We start from the raw sequence: 17,302 nt of genomic DNA, 5'->3' as shown, positions 1-17,302 counted from the left end.
TCCCAGCATTCTGCCTCCCGCGGCTTCTCCCTCTTGTCCAGAGGGGTTCGTTCTCAGTCTCGCAGGCTGGAATCGCTGCCAGTGAATGTTTCTGTGTGCTGCCCGCCAGGTCCCCGGGGAAAAGGCCTGGAAATGCAGTGCAGGAGGAGCGGTGGGAGCGAGGGAAAACCATTGTTTCTCACTGCTGGCCTGCTGCATTTTCTAATGGGAAAAGGCTCCCTGCGAGGTTCCGAGTTTTACGCTGCCGCTGAAGTTGCCCCCTCCCCCTTCCCCCTTGCCCCAGAATTTACCATCCCCTCCTGCAGAGGAGGAGAGGTTGCAGCACTGCTACGGAAAAGCCGAGACGTGTTTTCAATTCGCCTCCTGCTTATCTCTGCTGTTTGGACAGAGAGGTTTAAAAAGCTGGATTTTCTGTCCCTGCAGAGTAAACACACTGAACCCGGCAGCACAAACTATTTCTGGCTTATCAGTGGAGGAATGCAGCAGCTGAGGCTTAGCGCGAGTGGGCCGTCAGGAAGGCCCTGAAGGGGCCCCCTCCCCACTCCGCGCTATTAGAAGTGTGAGAGCCCAGCAGGACTCAGAGGGGAGAGTTGGAGAAAAAGGCAGAAAAGGGAAAGAAAGAGGAAGAGAGAGAGTGAGAGAGGCTGAGCAGACCCTGATGGCTACAGATGAAGTTACAGGAGGGGCTCGCAAAGCTACGAAAAGCAAACTTTTTGAGTTTCTGGTCCATGGGGTGGTGAGTCGGGAAAGTTAGTGAGCTGGCTGGCTCTGAATAGAGGGATGAGTGGAAACTGGAGGCTCTGTGCTGGGCTGGATCGGTTCCTGCAGTGTGCTCCTGGGGCGCTGGTGACTGCCTTGCCAGGAGAGCACCGGGGTCTGTAAAGCCCCCAAAATATGCACTTATTCGTTGATAATATAGGCTTGTGTCTGGGGGGATGTGTGCTGTGATTTTTGCTTTGATTCTCCATGAATGGTGAATAGCGTGCTTTTGATCATGGTGCAGAATCTGCACTGGATCTGACCCAAATGGGGTTGTAGGACACTTTGTTCTGTAATCAAACTTGTGTTTTGAAAAACATTTCTGATGAAAGCCTGATGAAGCCTTGTGGTGCTGCCTCTGGTTCTTGTCTCCAGTCTTGGCTCTTGTGTATCCTCTGGCTACTTAACAGGTGACTTTCAGGGGCTTGAAGAGATTAGCTCTGCAGATCTCTAACAGTCTATGGGAACTCACCCACGAGAGAATTTCAGGGTGCCTTGCTTAATTAAAGCAATCCTTCAGGTCTTTAAAAATTTTCCAGCTTTTGTTTGAGAATTGGGTCTTCGATCTCCATTTAAGGGGAAATGCTAACCCTGTTTTGCTGCCATTGGAAACGATGTTCTTTAAATGACTCTAGTGATTGAGAGCAGTCACCATTTATAACATTTGGATTTCCTGTATTGATACACATTTAACAAAAATAAGACTGCTAAAGAGCTCTAAGGAATGCAGATATTGTTTCGATACTGATAGTCCCGAGTGTTTTCTCTCTCTCTCTCTCTCTCTCTCTCTGATTCTGGCACCTCCTGTGACACCTCTTTGAAGACATCAGGTGGGGACTCTTGTGCAAAGGTCATAGAAATCAGGAGGTCACGGCAGGCTCCTGAGTCGTCTCCGTAATTCAGGCTTACTCCAGATGCGTAGGATCTAGCGCGTGTCCTGCAGGTCCTGGATACAGTGGGACTTGCAAGGCTAAGGACTTTGAGGTGGTGTTCCATGATTGTGAGAACAGTGAGCAGGTGATGTGGTGCTTGTGTACAGGAGCACTCTGCTGCGAGACTGGTGGCTGTAAAGGGGTGGCTGACGAGCCGTAGCACAGGTCTGTAGCAGCGTTTTTGTTGCGGACATGTGGCTCATTAAGGTAGTCTGGCTCAGGATGGTTCTCGCTGGGCAAAATCACAGGCAGGTTGGGAGGGGTGAGCGTGGGGGGGGGTTTGCCTTTTCCAAGGTTTCTGTTGGCATTTGCACACCAGTGGTCTTCCTTTAGTATCAAGAAGAGTGGCAAAACTGGTTATGTGAATTTACTTCTTCCACATCTAGATGGACTTTGTGGGAAAGGAGCATGGTAGCCTCTTAAGCATGGGAATTTTTAATTTATACCAGAATGAATGTAGCGGTACTCATTTCCATTACTTATTTGGATGCTAGAGGAGTCTGCCTTTTCTGCCCTGGGAGTTTTGCCACTAGTGGCGGTGTCTTACGTGAATATCTGCATTTGCCTCAAATATCTGCATTTCTTTGTCATCTTCCCGCTACTTGTTAGTGAGGCTTCGGCTTCTTCTCTGTTACTCTGTTGCCTGAACACTGCATGTATGACCCTCTCCTGTCCTCCACGATGATCTTTAGTTCTGCTTTTGCTTCCTTATTTGTTCTTTCCTTTAGTTTCTTCCTCAGCTTCATTTTGATCAAAACATAGGTTGGGGTAGTCAGTCTTCGATTACTTAAAAAAGATTTTAAAAGTTTAACTTCACTTTATCTCTTCAGGTCCTGTATCCTACCAAGTAAGAGAATGTGCCGTCGCAGCCATTACCTTGAGTTTACATATTGCTGGCTAGTGAGTTTTATTACCGTCCACCATGTGTCAGCATCAGAATTAATTCCTTGAAAAATCAAGTTATATAGCACACTTTACTGGAATTTCTTAGAGTCAGATTCTGCTCTAATTTCAGGGAAAGATATCCTCTTCAAATTGCTTAATTTTTAATTTTACCTATGATAACATCATTTGATTTGGTGATTGCAGGCTTCTTCCCTTCCTCCCCCTCCCACCCCCCCCCAAAATTGGGAGAGGTAAATAGACGTAGAATGTTGTGAGAAAATTTTTTGCTATGTGAACACTTAAATGAACAGGATAATTTTGCAGTATTTCCTAAGGGCAGTTAGCTTTTGGATTCACTTGATCTTTCTGGAAACATATGTTCCTTTGCTAAGGTCACTTTGCCCTTTGCTCTTGTGCACTTGATCTTGCCTTTGTTCTTTTCCATATTGCCAGCTTAGAAGATGTCTTCTCCCTTGTTTGTCCCAGTCAAACAGGATACCTCTGAAAGGTGAAATTTCATAATGGTTAAAAATCTCAAGTATGATACTTCATTCTCATCCTGCTTGAGTTCTTGATAGTTTGTTACACCTCTGGTTAGCAGTTCTTTTACAAAGGTTAGATTTCTTTCAGCTATATATTTTTGCGATTCTTTTACTCCTGTTCTGTTTCATCAGGGTCTTGCACGTTATTTTGTGGGAAGAGAGAAATTTTTTTACCCCCAAAGGCCTCATCCTTTACTTTGTCCTTTTTTTTTGTTGTTGTTCCTCTCTGCTCTATTTCTAGCACTTTTATGGCTAAATATGCCTTTAATCACCACATTTATGTCGATTTATCTCTTTATTGATGCATTTTCTACTGTCCAGTAGTACATTTCAGGCTGTCTTTATGCCATCTCCCTCTGGGTGTCCAGGTGTTGCCTTAAATTTTGTTGACCCAAACCAACTTATTAATCTTCCTGCAGGCCATTCCTTTTCACAGTTTCTTCTGTCCTCTAGACCTTATCATAGGCTTCTCTGATGGCTACATCCCTTCAGTGGATGTTACCTTTGTCTCCCTTTTTTTTTCTTTCTTTCTTTCTTTCTTTTTTTTTTCTTTTTCTTACTCCAACAGGTTTCTTCCCATATAGCCTTGAGAAGGTCCATGCTGCAGATCTTGTAAGAGCTCTTGTCCAGACATCTGTCCTCTTGTGACCCAATTGCCGCAATCTTCTCTTTGGTGCCTTGTACTATCGACCTTGCCTGTGTCGTCTTCGCTCAAGAAGCTGCTGAGAGGTTCGTTTTCTTGTCCTGTTGTTCTGATCTTTTTAATGTGCTTCTGTGTCCTTTTTCTGTTCCTTTTCTGTTCACTTTATCTTCCTTCCAAACCCAATCTTCTTGCCTTTTATACACAAGATACAGCTATAAAGGTCTATGTCCCTTTCTTAACTATCAAGTCATATCTGTATTTACAATATACTTGCTGTCAGTTCAAATCACCTTCTTTTTCCCATAGTGATCTTGTTCTTTGTCCTCTGTGCTGTGCTTAGGAAGCTCTTCCTGTTAATACTAAGTCATACTTATCCATATTTATTTTCTGCTAATATGTGTTTTTTCGTAGTTCATGCTAATCTCCACAGTTTAATATTAGTTACACATCAAGACCGCTAATTTATACAAACCTATGTATCACTTATGTGACTCCTTTGCTTATCCTCAGTCTTCTTTTTGTCTACTTATCTCCCTCTCAAATCCGGTCATAGAATTTTATAGTACGTACAGAAACTGTGTTACATGAAACAGCATTTAGTACAGTGAAAGACGGGTCTCAAAGCATGCTATCATGGAAAAAAATATGTAATGTAGTGATAAATAACTCATTGCCAATGTTAAAACAGACAAAAAGGCAGGTGTAGTCTGCCAAAGATGGGTATGGAGTGTCTGATAGATTTATCAGTGATTTGGAAAAGAGGACAAGCAATGAATTTCATAAACAAATTTTGCATCTGCTCCTACATTGCTGCGCTTTAAATGAACTGTGACCATTCAGGAGGAAGGCTTCGATGTCGCTGTGAGCTGCCCAGGAGACGCTATTACGAAGAAAGCAAGTAAACTGTTAGCCCGATTAATGAACGGGGCAGAGAATAATACAGAAGCAATTGTAAATCCGTGGCATATACTTACAAGAATATTTTTTTGATTTTGGTCATCTGCATGACTAACAAGCATAAAGAGGGGTAATTCAGAGAGCAGTAGTAGTGGGAAGCCTGTGAAGACTTCATCAATAAGAGAATGATTTGTTTTTTTTTTTATTTATAATATCTAGGGATACAGACTGGTTAGAAAACTGATTAGGAAATTGATTTAGCTGGAGTTCAATCCAGTTGGCGGCTGGTCACAAGTGGTGTTCCCCAGCGCTCCGTACTGGGGCCCGTTCTCTTTAATACCTTTATTGACGACCTGTACAAGGGGATCAAGTGCACCCTCAGTGAGTTTCCAGAGGACACCAAGTTGGGCGGGAGTGTTGACCTGCTGGAGGGTCGGAAGGCTCTACAGAGGGATCTGGACAGGCTGCATTGATGGGCCGAGGGCAGTGGTGTGAGGTTCAAGCAAGCCAAGTGCCAGGTCCTGCCCGTGGGTCACACCAACCCCACGGACGCTACAGGCTTGGGGCAGAGAGGCTGGAAACTGCCCGGGGGAGGAGGCCCTGGGGGTGTTGGTGGACAGCGGCTGAACATGAGCCAGCAGTGTGCCCAGGTGGCCAAGAAGGTCAACAGTTTCCTGGCCTGTATCAGGAACAGCCCCTCACAACAAGACAGACATTGAGGTGCTGGAGCGTGTCCAGAGAAGGGCAGCGGAGCTGGTGGGGTGTCTGGAGCACACGTCCTGTGAGGAGCGGCTGAGGGCCCTGGGAGTGTTCAGCCTGGAGAAGAGGAGGCTGAGGGGAGACCTTCTCACTCTCGACAGCTCCCTGAAAGGAGGGTGTAGCGAGGGGGAATTGGTCTCTTCTCCCAAGTAGCGAGTAGCAGGACAAGAGGAAATGGCACCAAGTTGCACCAGAGGAGGTTTAGATTTGGTATTAGGGAAATTTCTTCACAAAAAGGATTGACAAGCACTGGCACAGGCTGCCCAGGGCAGTGGTGGAGTCACCATCCCTGGAGGTATTTAAAAGACATGTGGATGTGGTGCTGAGAGACATGGTTTAATGATGGTTTGGGCAGTGTTAGGTTGATGGTTGGACTTGATGCTGTTAAAAGTCCCTTCCAACCTAGATGATTGTATGATTCTCTGAAAGTTTTAAAATCTCTGTCACTAGAGGATCTTAGGCGCTGGTTAAATAAGTACACCTCTATCAAAGATGATGGAGATATGGGTGATACTTCTTTGAGACAAGGACTGGATGAACTCAAGGTCTCATATTTCAGAATATTATAAAATTATATTTGTTTTATTAGAATGGGAGGAACTAAAGATATTCTCCCCAAACTCAATGGTGATCTCTTTTAAGTGGATAAAAGTGATGTTTCTTCTAGCCAGTCATGAGTTTGCAGACATCAGTACTAGAAGTAGCAAGGTGAGGAGAATATTAGGTTTGAAAAAAGTAGAACTTTGCAAATGAAAAATATCCCACTAATTTTTATATTATCATGAATATAAATACTGTCTTGTCAGAGCATAAATCAACTAACACTAGAAAGGCTCGAAAAGGGCCTTTCAAAATGTCCTTTTTGGACAGTTTGTTCTACTTCCCTAACACAGGGCGGTCTGCTCAGTCCTGTGTGCTAGGACATTCTCAGACAATGGGCCCTGGAATGGAGTCACTGGTTTGCTGCACGTGTTCCCTGTTTTGTTGAACAAGGAGATGTTTGGGATGAGCGTAGGGCAGCCTGGAGAAATCAAGGGACCTTACCGCGGTGAAGAAATTTCATTGGGAAGGTACTTGCAGAAGAGTGAAAACATTGTACAGCGTTCAACCTTGCGACTAAGCTGCCCACAGAAACTGGTCGTTTGTCCTTTCCTAGCCCAGGACTAATCGCAGGCTAACAAATACAGAAAAGTTCACACATAGTTAAGAAAAGAAAATCCAGCTGAGGCTTTAATAGAGATCAATGTGATTTTATGTAATACAGGCTGGTTAAAAAAAAATGAATTGCTCATTGAGAAAAATTTAATTTGCTGATGAATATAGGTGCACAGATGTAATTGATCAGTGAGATGTTTGGATTGCTCTTCTGTTTTTTTGAAAAAGATATACCTTAGGAATATGCAAACAGCCACACCGGATCATTTAGCCCAGTGTCCCCAGCTGCAGGGAGCAACAGAAGACTGCATGGAAATAGAGGAACAAGGCAGAAACCTAGTGATGCTTCATCCAAATGCTCTGTGCTTTGTAGCTCTGGAGCTTTTTGACCCAAAGCTGCCCTCTATGTGTAGTACCTCTATGGGTTTTATTTAGGTAAGTTAGTCCGCTGATGTCTTCCTGAACCCATATAAACTTTTAGCATTCATGGTGTTTTGCATTAGGAATTTTTGCAGCTTATCTTAAAGAAGTACCTGATCCTGCCAACTGCTGGCTGTGGTCTGGTCCTTGTAAGGGGAGAGGCTGAGCTCTTGATCAGCCTCCTCTTTTCCCATGCTAGCCGTGATGTTGTGGAGCTCTGTTACCTCTCCCTTCCCAAAGCCATCCTTTTGACAGAAGTCAAGAGGCACATTCTGGTAGTTCTTCACACAAAATCCATTCCATGCATTATGTCACAGTAGTGAATGTGATCATATCTATTAAAATGAGCAAGCTGATGGGACTCAAAGATGGTATATAGGATTTGTTAGTTTCAATTCCAAAAACATTTGGTTTCTTGGTTTTTATTTATTTGTTTGGGGTTTTTTTTTGATTGCATCCAAGTGCTTCATTCCAGGTTTGGTGTCTGGTTATTCTGAGCTGTGAGTGGATATGCATGAAATAGAAAAGTGGTCACTGAACTTTGTCTCAAGTTACAATTCACAGTTCTGTAAATGTGATGTTTTCTATGTTAAAGATTTTTGGATTGTCATGAACGTTACTTAAAAACGGGTGGAACCTGGAACACTTGATTCCAGGATGTAAGCTTTTGGGAAATGGAAGAAGCAAGAAGAATTGCAATACTGATGTTTCTGCTTACTAAATCTCTAAAAGATTCACAGACATTAAAAAAAAAAAAAAAAGAAACTCACACAAGGTAACGTCTGTAGTTACAGGAGAGGAGAGAAGCTGTCTACAGCTTTTTTTCAACTTCTAAGAGTCCATTTTGAAACGGCACATTCAGTTGGGAAACCATTTGTGCAGTCAGAAACCTGTCGCCATCAGGCAATATCAGTCTAATCTGAATTTCTTCACTGTTCGGATACTTCTAGTGGCCCACTCTTACCTCCTGACAGCCTCCGGCATCTTCTCTTGCTCATGTTTGTGCCCTCCGGCACGGCGCCGGACGGACGGTCTGCATTCAGAGCAGGAGGTGGCTGTGGGGGCAGCTCGGCGCTCCCTGATCCCTCCTCAGTCCTCTTCTAAGGCTCTTGTAGGTGCTTTTGCTTTTCTTTTCTTGACACTTTCTTTTCCTTTTACCTGTCAGTTCTCCAGGTTATTTTCCTCTATCTGGACAGGAACCCTCCCTTTTTCTGTTCAGCATTTGGGCTACTGTGGTGTCTATGCCCCTTGAGAAAAGACTCTGCAGTAGAAATACCTAGAAAAGGACCACTCCAACCTTGTCTCACTGCGGCCACCAGACCGGAGAAGTTCACTTCCATAGTAAAATGAAGGAGGAGGCAGTCCTGTGATGTGATAGGAGGTTCAGACAGGGAAGAAAGTAGAAAAACCAAATGTGTGGCTTGGGAAACTGGAAAATGGAGGGGAGTGCGGGGGATGGAGCCATCGCTGGGGAGGTGGTGGTGGGCTTGCTGCGCTGACAGTGTTCTTGGCTTTGGAAGGGTGCAGCCAGACCAGTGATGGACTGCAGGGATGCAGGCGGTCAGCAGAATTCTTAGAGACCAGTATGCGTGTGTGAAGTGTTGGTGGTGTGCCTGTCTCTGTACGTGCTGTTTGGCCATGCCGAGCCGTGCATGGCGGCAGCGCTGCTCTACTCTTTGCCTCATCTTCTCAGGGCTGTGAGGGTGGTCCCTTCAGCTGGGGGCATACAGTGATCTTCTTGTTTCCTACGGTGCATTGGGGTTTTGCCCTCTGTCCAGTGAAGTGTTTGAAGTTGTGCAGAGTAATGTGTGTAAATGGGATCAGTGGAGGAAAAAGGGGGATGGGTCTGTGGGTAGGAACAGAGCTGAGTTGGGTGGAGGGGTCTAGGGTAGGTGATTTCCCAGGAAGGGGGATGTGTCAGTGCTGTTTTGCACTGCAGCCATCACCACGGATGATGCTTGTTGTTAAGGACAGATCCCATCCCTCTGAGGAAGAGAGGAGAGACAGATCCTAACCCGCAGACAGGTGCACCTCCAAGACCTCTTTCAAAAGACGTGATGGCATTGTACCACGTCAAAAGATGTAATACTACTCTTTAGTATCAAGACTTTTTTTTTTAATGTCAGTATTGTGAAAAATGCAGTGTATTGTCTGTGACTGTTTTGTCTTACATGCGTTTGAGAGCAAAATAAGCTTTTAGATAAGGTCCTGCTTGCATGTTCTTTTATAAAAATTTAGGGAGAGGAAGCATCTCTGTATCTCGGAAGTCTGGTGTGCTTGCAGCAGGGAGATGGCAGTTACGTAGTGAGTAGTATTTCATTTACGGGTGATACTGGAGATGGGACCGTGAGAGGGGAGGGGAAGGAACAAGGCGGGGCAGGGGTGAGATTGAATATGCTTTTGCTAGAGCTGTGTCCTTTTTCTCGGTTTTGTCCTTTCTCTGCATTTCTCTATTTTGATGCGTAACAAAGGGAACTGAAGGAAGTTCAGAGATGTCGGACTTGGATCGAGGGTAGATTTGGCTCACTGACCGTGTTCTCCAGGCCTTAAGTTGTCCTTTATAGAAGCAGAAAAGTGGTCCCAGAGTCTGATGCCTGTGGCCAGACAGTCTCCCAGGGGGTGAACATGAGATGGCCGAGTCTCTTCTCAATGACTGTCAAATGTCCCCAGCTGACTGACAGGCAACAGCAGGACCAGTGGTCTGCTCCTTGCTGGAGGAAGGCCACGATGTGTAGATTGACACACAACAGAGAGATCGTAAATACAAGCTCAAGTGAGAAGCATTTTCTGGGCCGTTTGTTTCTGCTGACTCTGCTGGGTCAGAGGGTGGGGGCGAGTACGTGGGAACGGAGAGCGCCGCTCTGTTCCAGCGGTTTTCATAGCGCTGTGTTTATGGGAGGAGATGTTTCCAGCTCTGCACAAAGCCTCAGTTTTGCGTCTTTGCTGCCTCCTGCTGCTCCTCTGCTCGGTGCCATACCCACCGTCGGTTTCCCACGTGAATACTTGCTGGATCCTCCTGCTTGCCTTCCTGGGCTGCTCTCTTTGCTACCCCAGCTGTCCTCCTCTGTCCGTACCAATGAGAACTGTTGATTCTCTGCTGATCGTTCTTTCACCTTCTTTCTTTCTTCAGTTTCCTTCATGCATACAAATGCGAGGAGCATCTGAGACTTGTGGTGATCAGGGAGGGCACTGAGCTGGGGCTTTGGGGACTACCGTGCATTTGGAGATGCCGGTCCAAATTATCTGTAGAATTATCTATTATTATGATACATACTATAATTATATATTTATAAATTATAAACAGATGAAATAAAGATGAAATAAACTATTTTTAACATTTTTATTTTCTTTATTAATGGTACAAAACCCATTTTCTTCCCACCCCCCCGATGGATTGTCTTACATACCCTCTAGGGTGCACGCACCTCACTTTGGAGACCACTGGTGTACTTCTCCCAAATACTTTCTCAGTCTTTAACTGTCGATAACTCAAGAGATGTTTCTGAACCAAATATGTTTTCTATGTCATTAGCAGCCGGTTGGAAAGGGGTGACTCCCCACTGTGTGGTGAACTACTCTCTTTTGGCTGTCTGTGGGCCTGACTCCTTCTGGCCTCCTCTGATGGCTGTAGTTTATTGATCTGGAAGGGGCAGTGGACAGTCAATCCCCAACTGCCCTCTCTAGGCCACGCAGGATTTTGCAGAGCTCTAGCAAATGCCCGCTTAGATTACCTCGGATCAGCTCTGTCCAGATGGAAAATCATAGTGTGTTTACTTTTACTTCTGTGGATGCAGTTCCTTATCTTAATAGTTTCCATGCCATTCTTTGTACTTTGTTCAGATCTACTTTTCTGTTACTGAGCTGCAGGAACCAGAGCTGCACACAGCGTTCCACGTGTGGGCAAACTATGAACAGTGGCACGGGGATGTTCTCTGTTCTCTTCCATGTCATTTCTTTTGTTTAATGGCTTTTTTTTGACCTCTAGCAAGCAGTGAACTGATCTATTTTTTTCCGTGTCTGTTTAAACTCCAAGATCATGTTTCTGTTGGGCACCAGTCAGCTGGGAGCCTGTTTTATACGTGATGATTGTATTGTTTTTCCCATGTAATTCGCTTCAATATGTATTGAAAACCATTTTCATCTTCCTTTTAAGTGTTCATTCTGTCTCATAAAGTATTTCTACAGTTCCTTGAAACTGGCCTTCATCCTTCCCAGCTTGAATAACTTAGCGTTACCAACAAACATTTTCACTTCCTTGCTTTTTGCTTACAAGTATCTGAAGGGTGGGTTGAAGGAGGATGGAGCCAGACTCTTTTCAGTGGTTCCCAGTGACAGGACGAGGGGCAATGGGCACAAATTGGAACACAGGAAGTTCCGTTCCAACACACAAAAAAACTTCTTTACAGTTGGGGTGACAGAGCAGTGGCACAGGCTGCCCAGGGAGGGGGTGCAGTCTCCTTCTCTGGAGATGTTCAAGACCTGCCTGGATGTAGTCCTGAGTGATGTGCTCCAGGCAATCCTGCTTTAGCAGGTGAGCTGGACTAGGTGATCTCTAGAGGTCCCTTCCAACTCTGAAAATTCTGTGATTCCGTGATTTTTCTCTCTTTTTTTTTTTTTGTTCTTTTTCTTCTTTTTTTCAGGTTGATTGTGAATATGCTGAAAAGCATGAGTCTCAGCAAAACTCTGCACATGCCTTCCTTTTATTTTCAGAACCAATTACTTTTACCTCATTTCTATCCTTTAACCAATTATTTATCCATAATGGGGTGCCATTGCCTCTTGGCATGTGAGGGTTTCCTTAAAAGACTTTGCAGAAGGACTTGACTTTCAAAAAACTTTTGTATGTGATTATTCTTATTCACATACTGGTTCAAATGCCTATAGAGTGTGTGTGTATTTGTCTGTATTTTCACATATACGTAGACATATAATAAGCACTTTGATAATTCTTAGAATGAAGCTAAGCTTTTCTCTCTGTTTTAAATTGCATTTTACAGGTGGTAATTATTTTACTTGTGTTTTTCCTTGATGACTATAAACTTTTAGGATTTAGAATTGAGTTTACTGTGTGTCTTGTACAGCAGTAAGTTTGTGATTTGACCCAAAGTGTCTCTCCAGAGCACACTAAAGTCAACATAAATGTCAGGACTTTAGAATGCCTACATGGGCTGCTGACAAACTACCACATTCCTGTTTTGTTTTTTTTTTTTTAATTTTAGAGGCTTGATCAGAGATGTGACCTTTTCTTAAAGGATTCTTGTCGCTTTGTGAACTTACACTGCTCTCCAGTGTAGGTGAACGAGAGGGCTCTTAATGGAAAATGTTTTATCATAGTGTTTTCAACCTTTGCTTGTTACAGTCTCCCTGCTGATCAAAGCAGCCTGCTAGTTGGTGAAAAATCTGAAGATTTTGTAGATGTGCGCTTGCTTGTCACCTCGGTTAGCATGTGAACGGCACCGGTTTGGATTGTGCGTAGCTGCCATGGAGTTTTTTCTTCCGTCTGAAGGTAGAGCTTTGGGCTGTAAGCTGGCCTGGATGTATTATTGGCCACTGAGTGTACCAAGCCTGGTATTTTTCACCCCTGTTTACTGTCCACTTTATCACTAAATTCCTCTTTACAATGTCCGGGAAATATCAGTCCAGGGCTCGTGTGCTCTGTGTTGCTGCTTAGTGCTTGTCAGGATGGTCAAAACGGGGAACTTGATGGAGCTGGTGTTCAGTTATGTACAAATGTATTTGCAGCTGCAGAAACAGGGACCAAACTGGCTCTTCTTTCTGTTTCGCTTCTTCTCTAGCGACCTGGGATGCCATCAGGAGCTCGAATGCCCCATCAGGGGGCTCCCATGGGTCCCCCAGGTCCCCCGTATGTTGGAAGCCCCTCAGTGCGACCCGGGATGCCCCAGACTGTGATGGAAACGACAAGAAAACGCACTGCACCACAGCAGGTCCAGCAGCAGCAGGTGCAGCAGCAAGTGCAACAGCAGCAGCAAGCCACTCAGAACCGTACTAGGAGGTGAGTGTTCCGGAAAGAAAACACGGGAGGATAATTTGAGGAAGGAAAAACTGTATCTTTTTAGCAGTAGATAAGACCTTTAAGATGGAATGAGACAGAATAGAAGATCTATATATTGTCAGTTTCTTAAAGCAGGAAAAACATTGGTAAATTTTACTCTTTACTTTGTTTATGAATGGTCTTGGACAAACTGACCTTTACTAATGTCTGGTTTTGCAGTTATAATGCTTTTACCTTCCAGGTTTATTGGGCTATAAATCTGGCTGTTATATTTTGCCTTTAAAGTTAATGAACAGTTCTCCTTCTAACATAGTATTGTGTTATTTCTTGTCTGTTCTGTATAGTTTCTCTGATTTCCGACTGGCTAAGAAAATGGTTTGTAAATGAGACAAGTGGAAAAAATTTTTGGTTGGTCATGTGAATACTTGTACTACGGTCACTCAGGAGAGTGGTCGTAAAACTTTCAATTGTTACAGGCATTCCTATGTATAAAGTAGAGAGATATGCATAGGAAATAATTTAATAGAATTAGAGGGATTTTTTTAAATGAACTTTCTTTTTAAAATATGCCTACTTTGTACAGTGCTGAATGCATTTGCTCTTAAATAACCGTTCCCTAATTTCTATTTGCAACTTACTAGACCTCAGCAGCCTCGAGTCCCAAGTGCGAGCCTGTTCCTGACGAATTCGTAGGGTGCAGTCATCTAGGTGGTCTGCCTTTTGCAAAATCATTGTAGGTGTATATATAGATTCAGACAGTGTTCTGGTGGTGTCATCATATCTAGTTGTAGGTAAAACATGACTCTGTAAGGTCAGTGCTTCAGGAGCCCTGCTCTGTCCAGGTTATATGCCTTGGATCAGCAAGCCAGACTTGGGAATGCTTTTATCTGGGATGCATCTGGAAAGGACACCAATCCTGAGAGTATTAATACATTACGATTGAATACAGAAGGAATGTGTGTGAGTGCAGCACGTGAGCACAAGAGATGCATGTGCGTCATGGAGGCCTTGTCCAGCACCAGCCAAAATGCACATTCCCCAGCACCGCCCCGGAGCTCCTCCGGGAGACTGCACAAAACAGTGCCTTGCCTTCAAATACCCTGTAGGGTAGATATAACCTGAAAAAAAAATGCCACTGCTGGATAATTAAGGTAAACTTTAGTCAGTAACTAGTTCCCAGGGGTCACTAGAGAAGAATATTTTCTGAAAGTTGATGGCCCAGGTCACAGAAGGAAGCAGTTCCCCCTCCCCAATTCCTAACTTCAGTGGTTCTGGTTTGGGACCCAGCAGTGATCTCTCCTGCAGGGGGTCCAGCTCACACCACTCCTTCCTAAGGGACTCAGGACAATTTCTCTGTTTCTTCTGCCATGCCTTCCCTCCAGATAATGTGTTGAATGTTTTCCCCTTGTTCATTTCCACCTCCCTGTCGTTTCCCACTGAAATTTTTCTGTGTTTTCAGGCAAACTTTTCTGGCACCTTGGGTCCAATTCTGGGAGTAACTGAGTCCTATGTGTCATGACACCAACAGGCCAGGAAGGTGTAGTCGTCCTTTCTTGGCAGGTTTGGTGGAGACAAAAATCTCATTTCTGTAACAGCTTCTTGGAGAACTGGTTGAGACCCAAGTTGTTGGGGGTTTTTGGTTTGTTTGTTACTTGCTTTTAGTTGCAAGTCTTTGGGGTTGTTGCAGGAGCACGCATATCCTGTTTCCCTTGGGGAGGACGGAGCTTGCTCAGGCATTACTTCCAGATTCTGTGAAATGTTTCAGCGCAGATTTGATTTTGTGAGCTGTGGAAGGTGCTGGAGGTTCACACCATGTAACATTCCAGTCCCATTATTCCTACGCTTTTAAAAAGGGACATTGTTCACCTATGAAATGGGGTGTGACTGTGCGGATGAGTTTTCTGCCCCCAAGGAAGGGCATAGTTTGCACCTCCGGGCACAAAGAGTTCCTCAGGTTTGGCTTATATGGGGATAGGGGAGTCTCGAAGAATCTGGTGTTTCAGGCCAGGCTTATTATTAGCATACGTAGGAAGGGAGTATGCCACATCGATGTGTGTGGAAACAGCTTTTACGTGGACGTGGCTGGTGACAGACTTGTGTATGAAGAGAGTGAGGAGGGGCATTCTTCTGACATGGCAGAGCGGCAGCAGGCAGTTCACTTTCTCCCATTTGTCTGTCACAGATGGAGTGATTCATCTCCTGCTTAAGATAAAGGCCTTACAAATTACAGAGGTGAAGAACAAGGCCTGAATTCCCTCTTGGCCCTGTTAGAAAAAGCTAGGTGACAGGTTTGGTGGGCACAAACGGTTCTTAGAATCTGAAGAATTCAAAAGACAATGTATTTGGCAATCTTCCCAACAGTACCATTTCTTAGGCGCACGTACATTTGTGTGTATGTACACAAGCACAAGTATGTTTTTAAAAGCATAGATACATAAATGTGCTTATGTATGGGTATGGACACATTACGTATATGTACCGCAGGGACACATAAATCTTCCCACATGTGCGTTCATAAAGATGAACAAACATGGAAACATAAACCCACTTACCTTTGTATATCACCCATGCAAATATGTTACAATAAAAGAAGTGTATATATGTAGGGAAGCACATGTATATATGTGTGTTTTCATACATCATATGAAACACACATATATACGTGTGTTTTCATCAGCACTTGATTTTGGGCATGAATGAACAAATGCACATCATCTGTTTGAACAAGTTCACGTTCTGTTTACGGGCACTCAACCGCTTCCACGTGCATATGCGTAGATACACCTATGCACACTGCCACACGTGCGCACTGTCCTCCTGCGTGCTTTTCTGTACCTATAGAGAGCATGTGCACATGCACTTGCATACATTGCCGCCCTGCACCATAGAAGATGCTGTGATCAAAGAACTTGCACACTTCTTTCCAAGATGCATAACAGACAGCCCTGATTTGTTCTTCGCTAACCGGCTCCCCAGGCTGCTGAGAGAAGGGGTCCTAGGTCCTGGGCATGGGTGAGACCCTTTTGCTGATGCATGCACAGCTGTGCACCAGCATGTGGAGATGTCAGGATAATTTAGCAGGTGGCCTCGTTACTCCTAGATCTGTCACCATGGTAACGTGTTTTTTTCTTTAAAAAATGTACAGTGCCAAGAGGAGGAAGATGGCTGACAAAATTCTCCCTCAGAGGGTGAGTCGCTTTCATTTCCTATTCCCTTCACAATCAGTTCAGCATCTTATTGTAATTAGAGGGATTTTAGAAAAATACTTTCACTTTTTGTTTAAAAATCTAATTAAAAAGTAAGTAGGCAGTGGGTGAAAGTCTAGAGAGCAAGGCTGGGGCTGGGGCTGGGGGCTGGGAGCGTGGAGTGCCGCCTGGCCTGTCCTCGTGCGCTGGGTTAGCCGAGCCAGCACTGCCACTTGCTGGATGGACAGTGGTGCTGGGCTGCGAAGTACGCGGCTTGACGCTGGGGCCCTGTGGGTCTTAAGAATGTTTTTGATCAATTTTTGAGGCTGGCCAAAAGCTGGTTGAGAGCACAGCTGTGCCTGTAGGAGATGGGCTCGTTCTCAGGTCACTCTGGCCCAGTAGAGCTGCCAGGTTCTCGTTTTTGTGGTTGTGTCCTAGTAGGACTGAAGCGAACCCGTGTAAACAACAGACTTCAAGGGGCCTGCATTGTCCGGAGAGTTATTTATTCTCTTATCTCTGGGGATATGTCTAGCTTTTAGTGTCTGCCTATGCTTCATCCTCAATGCTTAAATCTTCTGCTTCCTTTTGAAACCTTGGACTTTCTCTCTGCTCCCCTTCTCTTTCATTATTCCCAGACTTTTCCTTTCCTGTGCCCTCTTCAGCACAGTTCCCCCAAAACCTGCTTGGTCCTGAAAGGCAAGCTTCCTTAGTCTTCAAAACACACACCCTCGTCACATCCTAGTTCCAGTTTCTTTGGCTTCTCGTGCTTTTTCTGGGCTCAGAATCCCTTTGGCAGGTGTGTAGATCTCCAAGTCCTTTTCAAGTCTACCTCTCCAGTGCTAGTGTAAACTCAAACTTGCTGGCAGCCTCCAGATTCTCTTCTGTGACATTCCACAGGTACCTAGTGCCAGCCACCTGAGGAGGTGAGCCCACTTTGGTACTCCTGATGTTACATTATCACTTCTTTTCTTGTAATTCCTGCCACCCTCGGAAAGCGCAGTCTCTCATAGGTTAACTATCCATTCCCTCATGCTGCTGTCTTGAAAGGACTAAGCTACTGTTAAATCCAGACCTTTGAACTCCATGGTGTTTGTGTTAAACCTTCATTCCTG

At 44.6% G+C, this 17,302-nt stretch overlaps 1 protein-coding gene across 1 annotated transcript in view; it reads left to right on the top strand.

The window, feature by feature from the left end:
- Nucleotides 1–658: 658 nt before the first annotated feature.
- The window catches only part of SMARCD3 (SWI/SNF related, matrix associated, actin dependent regulator of chromatin, subfamily d, member 3), a 68,932-nt gene continuing 52,288 nt past the window's right edge, over nucleotides 659–17,302 (top strand). The window contains exons 1-3 of the mRNA XM_009889111.1: nucleotides 659–736; nucleotides 12,788–13,005; nucleotides 16,151–16,193. Coding sequence (XP_009887413.1) covers nucleotides 659–736; nucleotides 12,788–13,005; nucleotides 16,151–16,193 — 339 coding nt within the window. The remainder of the gene's footprint in view (nucleotides 737–12,787; nucleotides 13,006–16,150; nucleotides 16,194–17,302) is intronic.

The sequence above is a fragment of the Charadrius vociferus genome, unplaced genomic scaffold (genome assembly GCF_000708025.1).
Source record: "Charadrius vociferus isolate BGI_N301 unplaced genomic scaffold, ASM70802v2 scaffold971, whole genome shotgun sequence".
Classification (NCBI taxonomy): domain Eukaryota; kingdom Metazoa; phylum Chordata; class Aves; order Charadriiformes; family Charadriidae; genus Charadrius; species Charadrius vociferus.
Note: the sequence above shows the minus strand (reverse complement) of the source record. Positions and strands in the feature narration are given on the sequence as shown.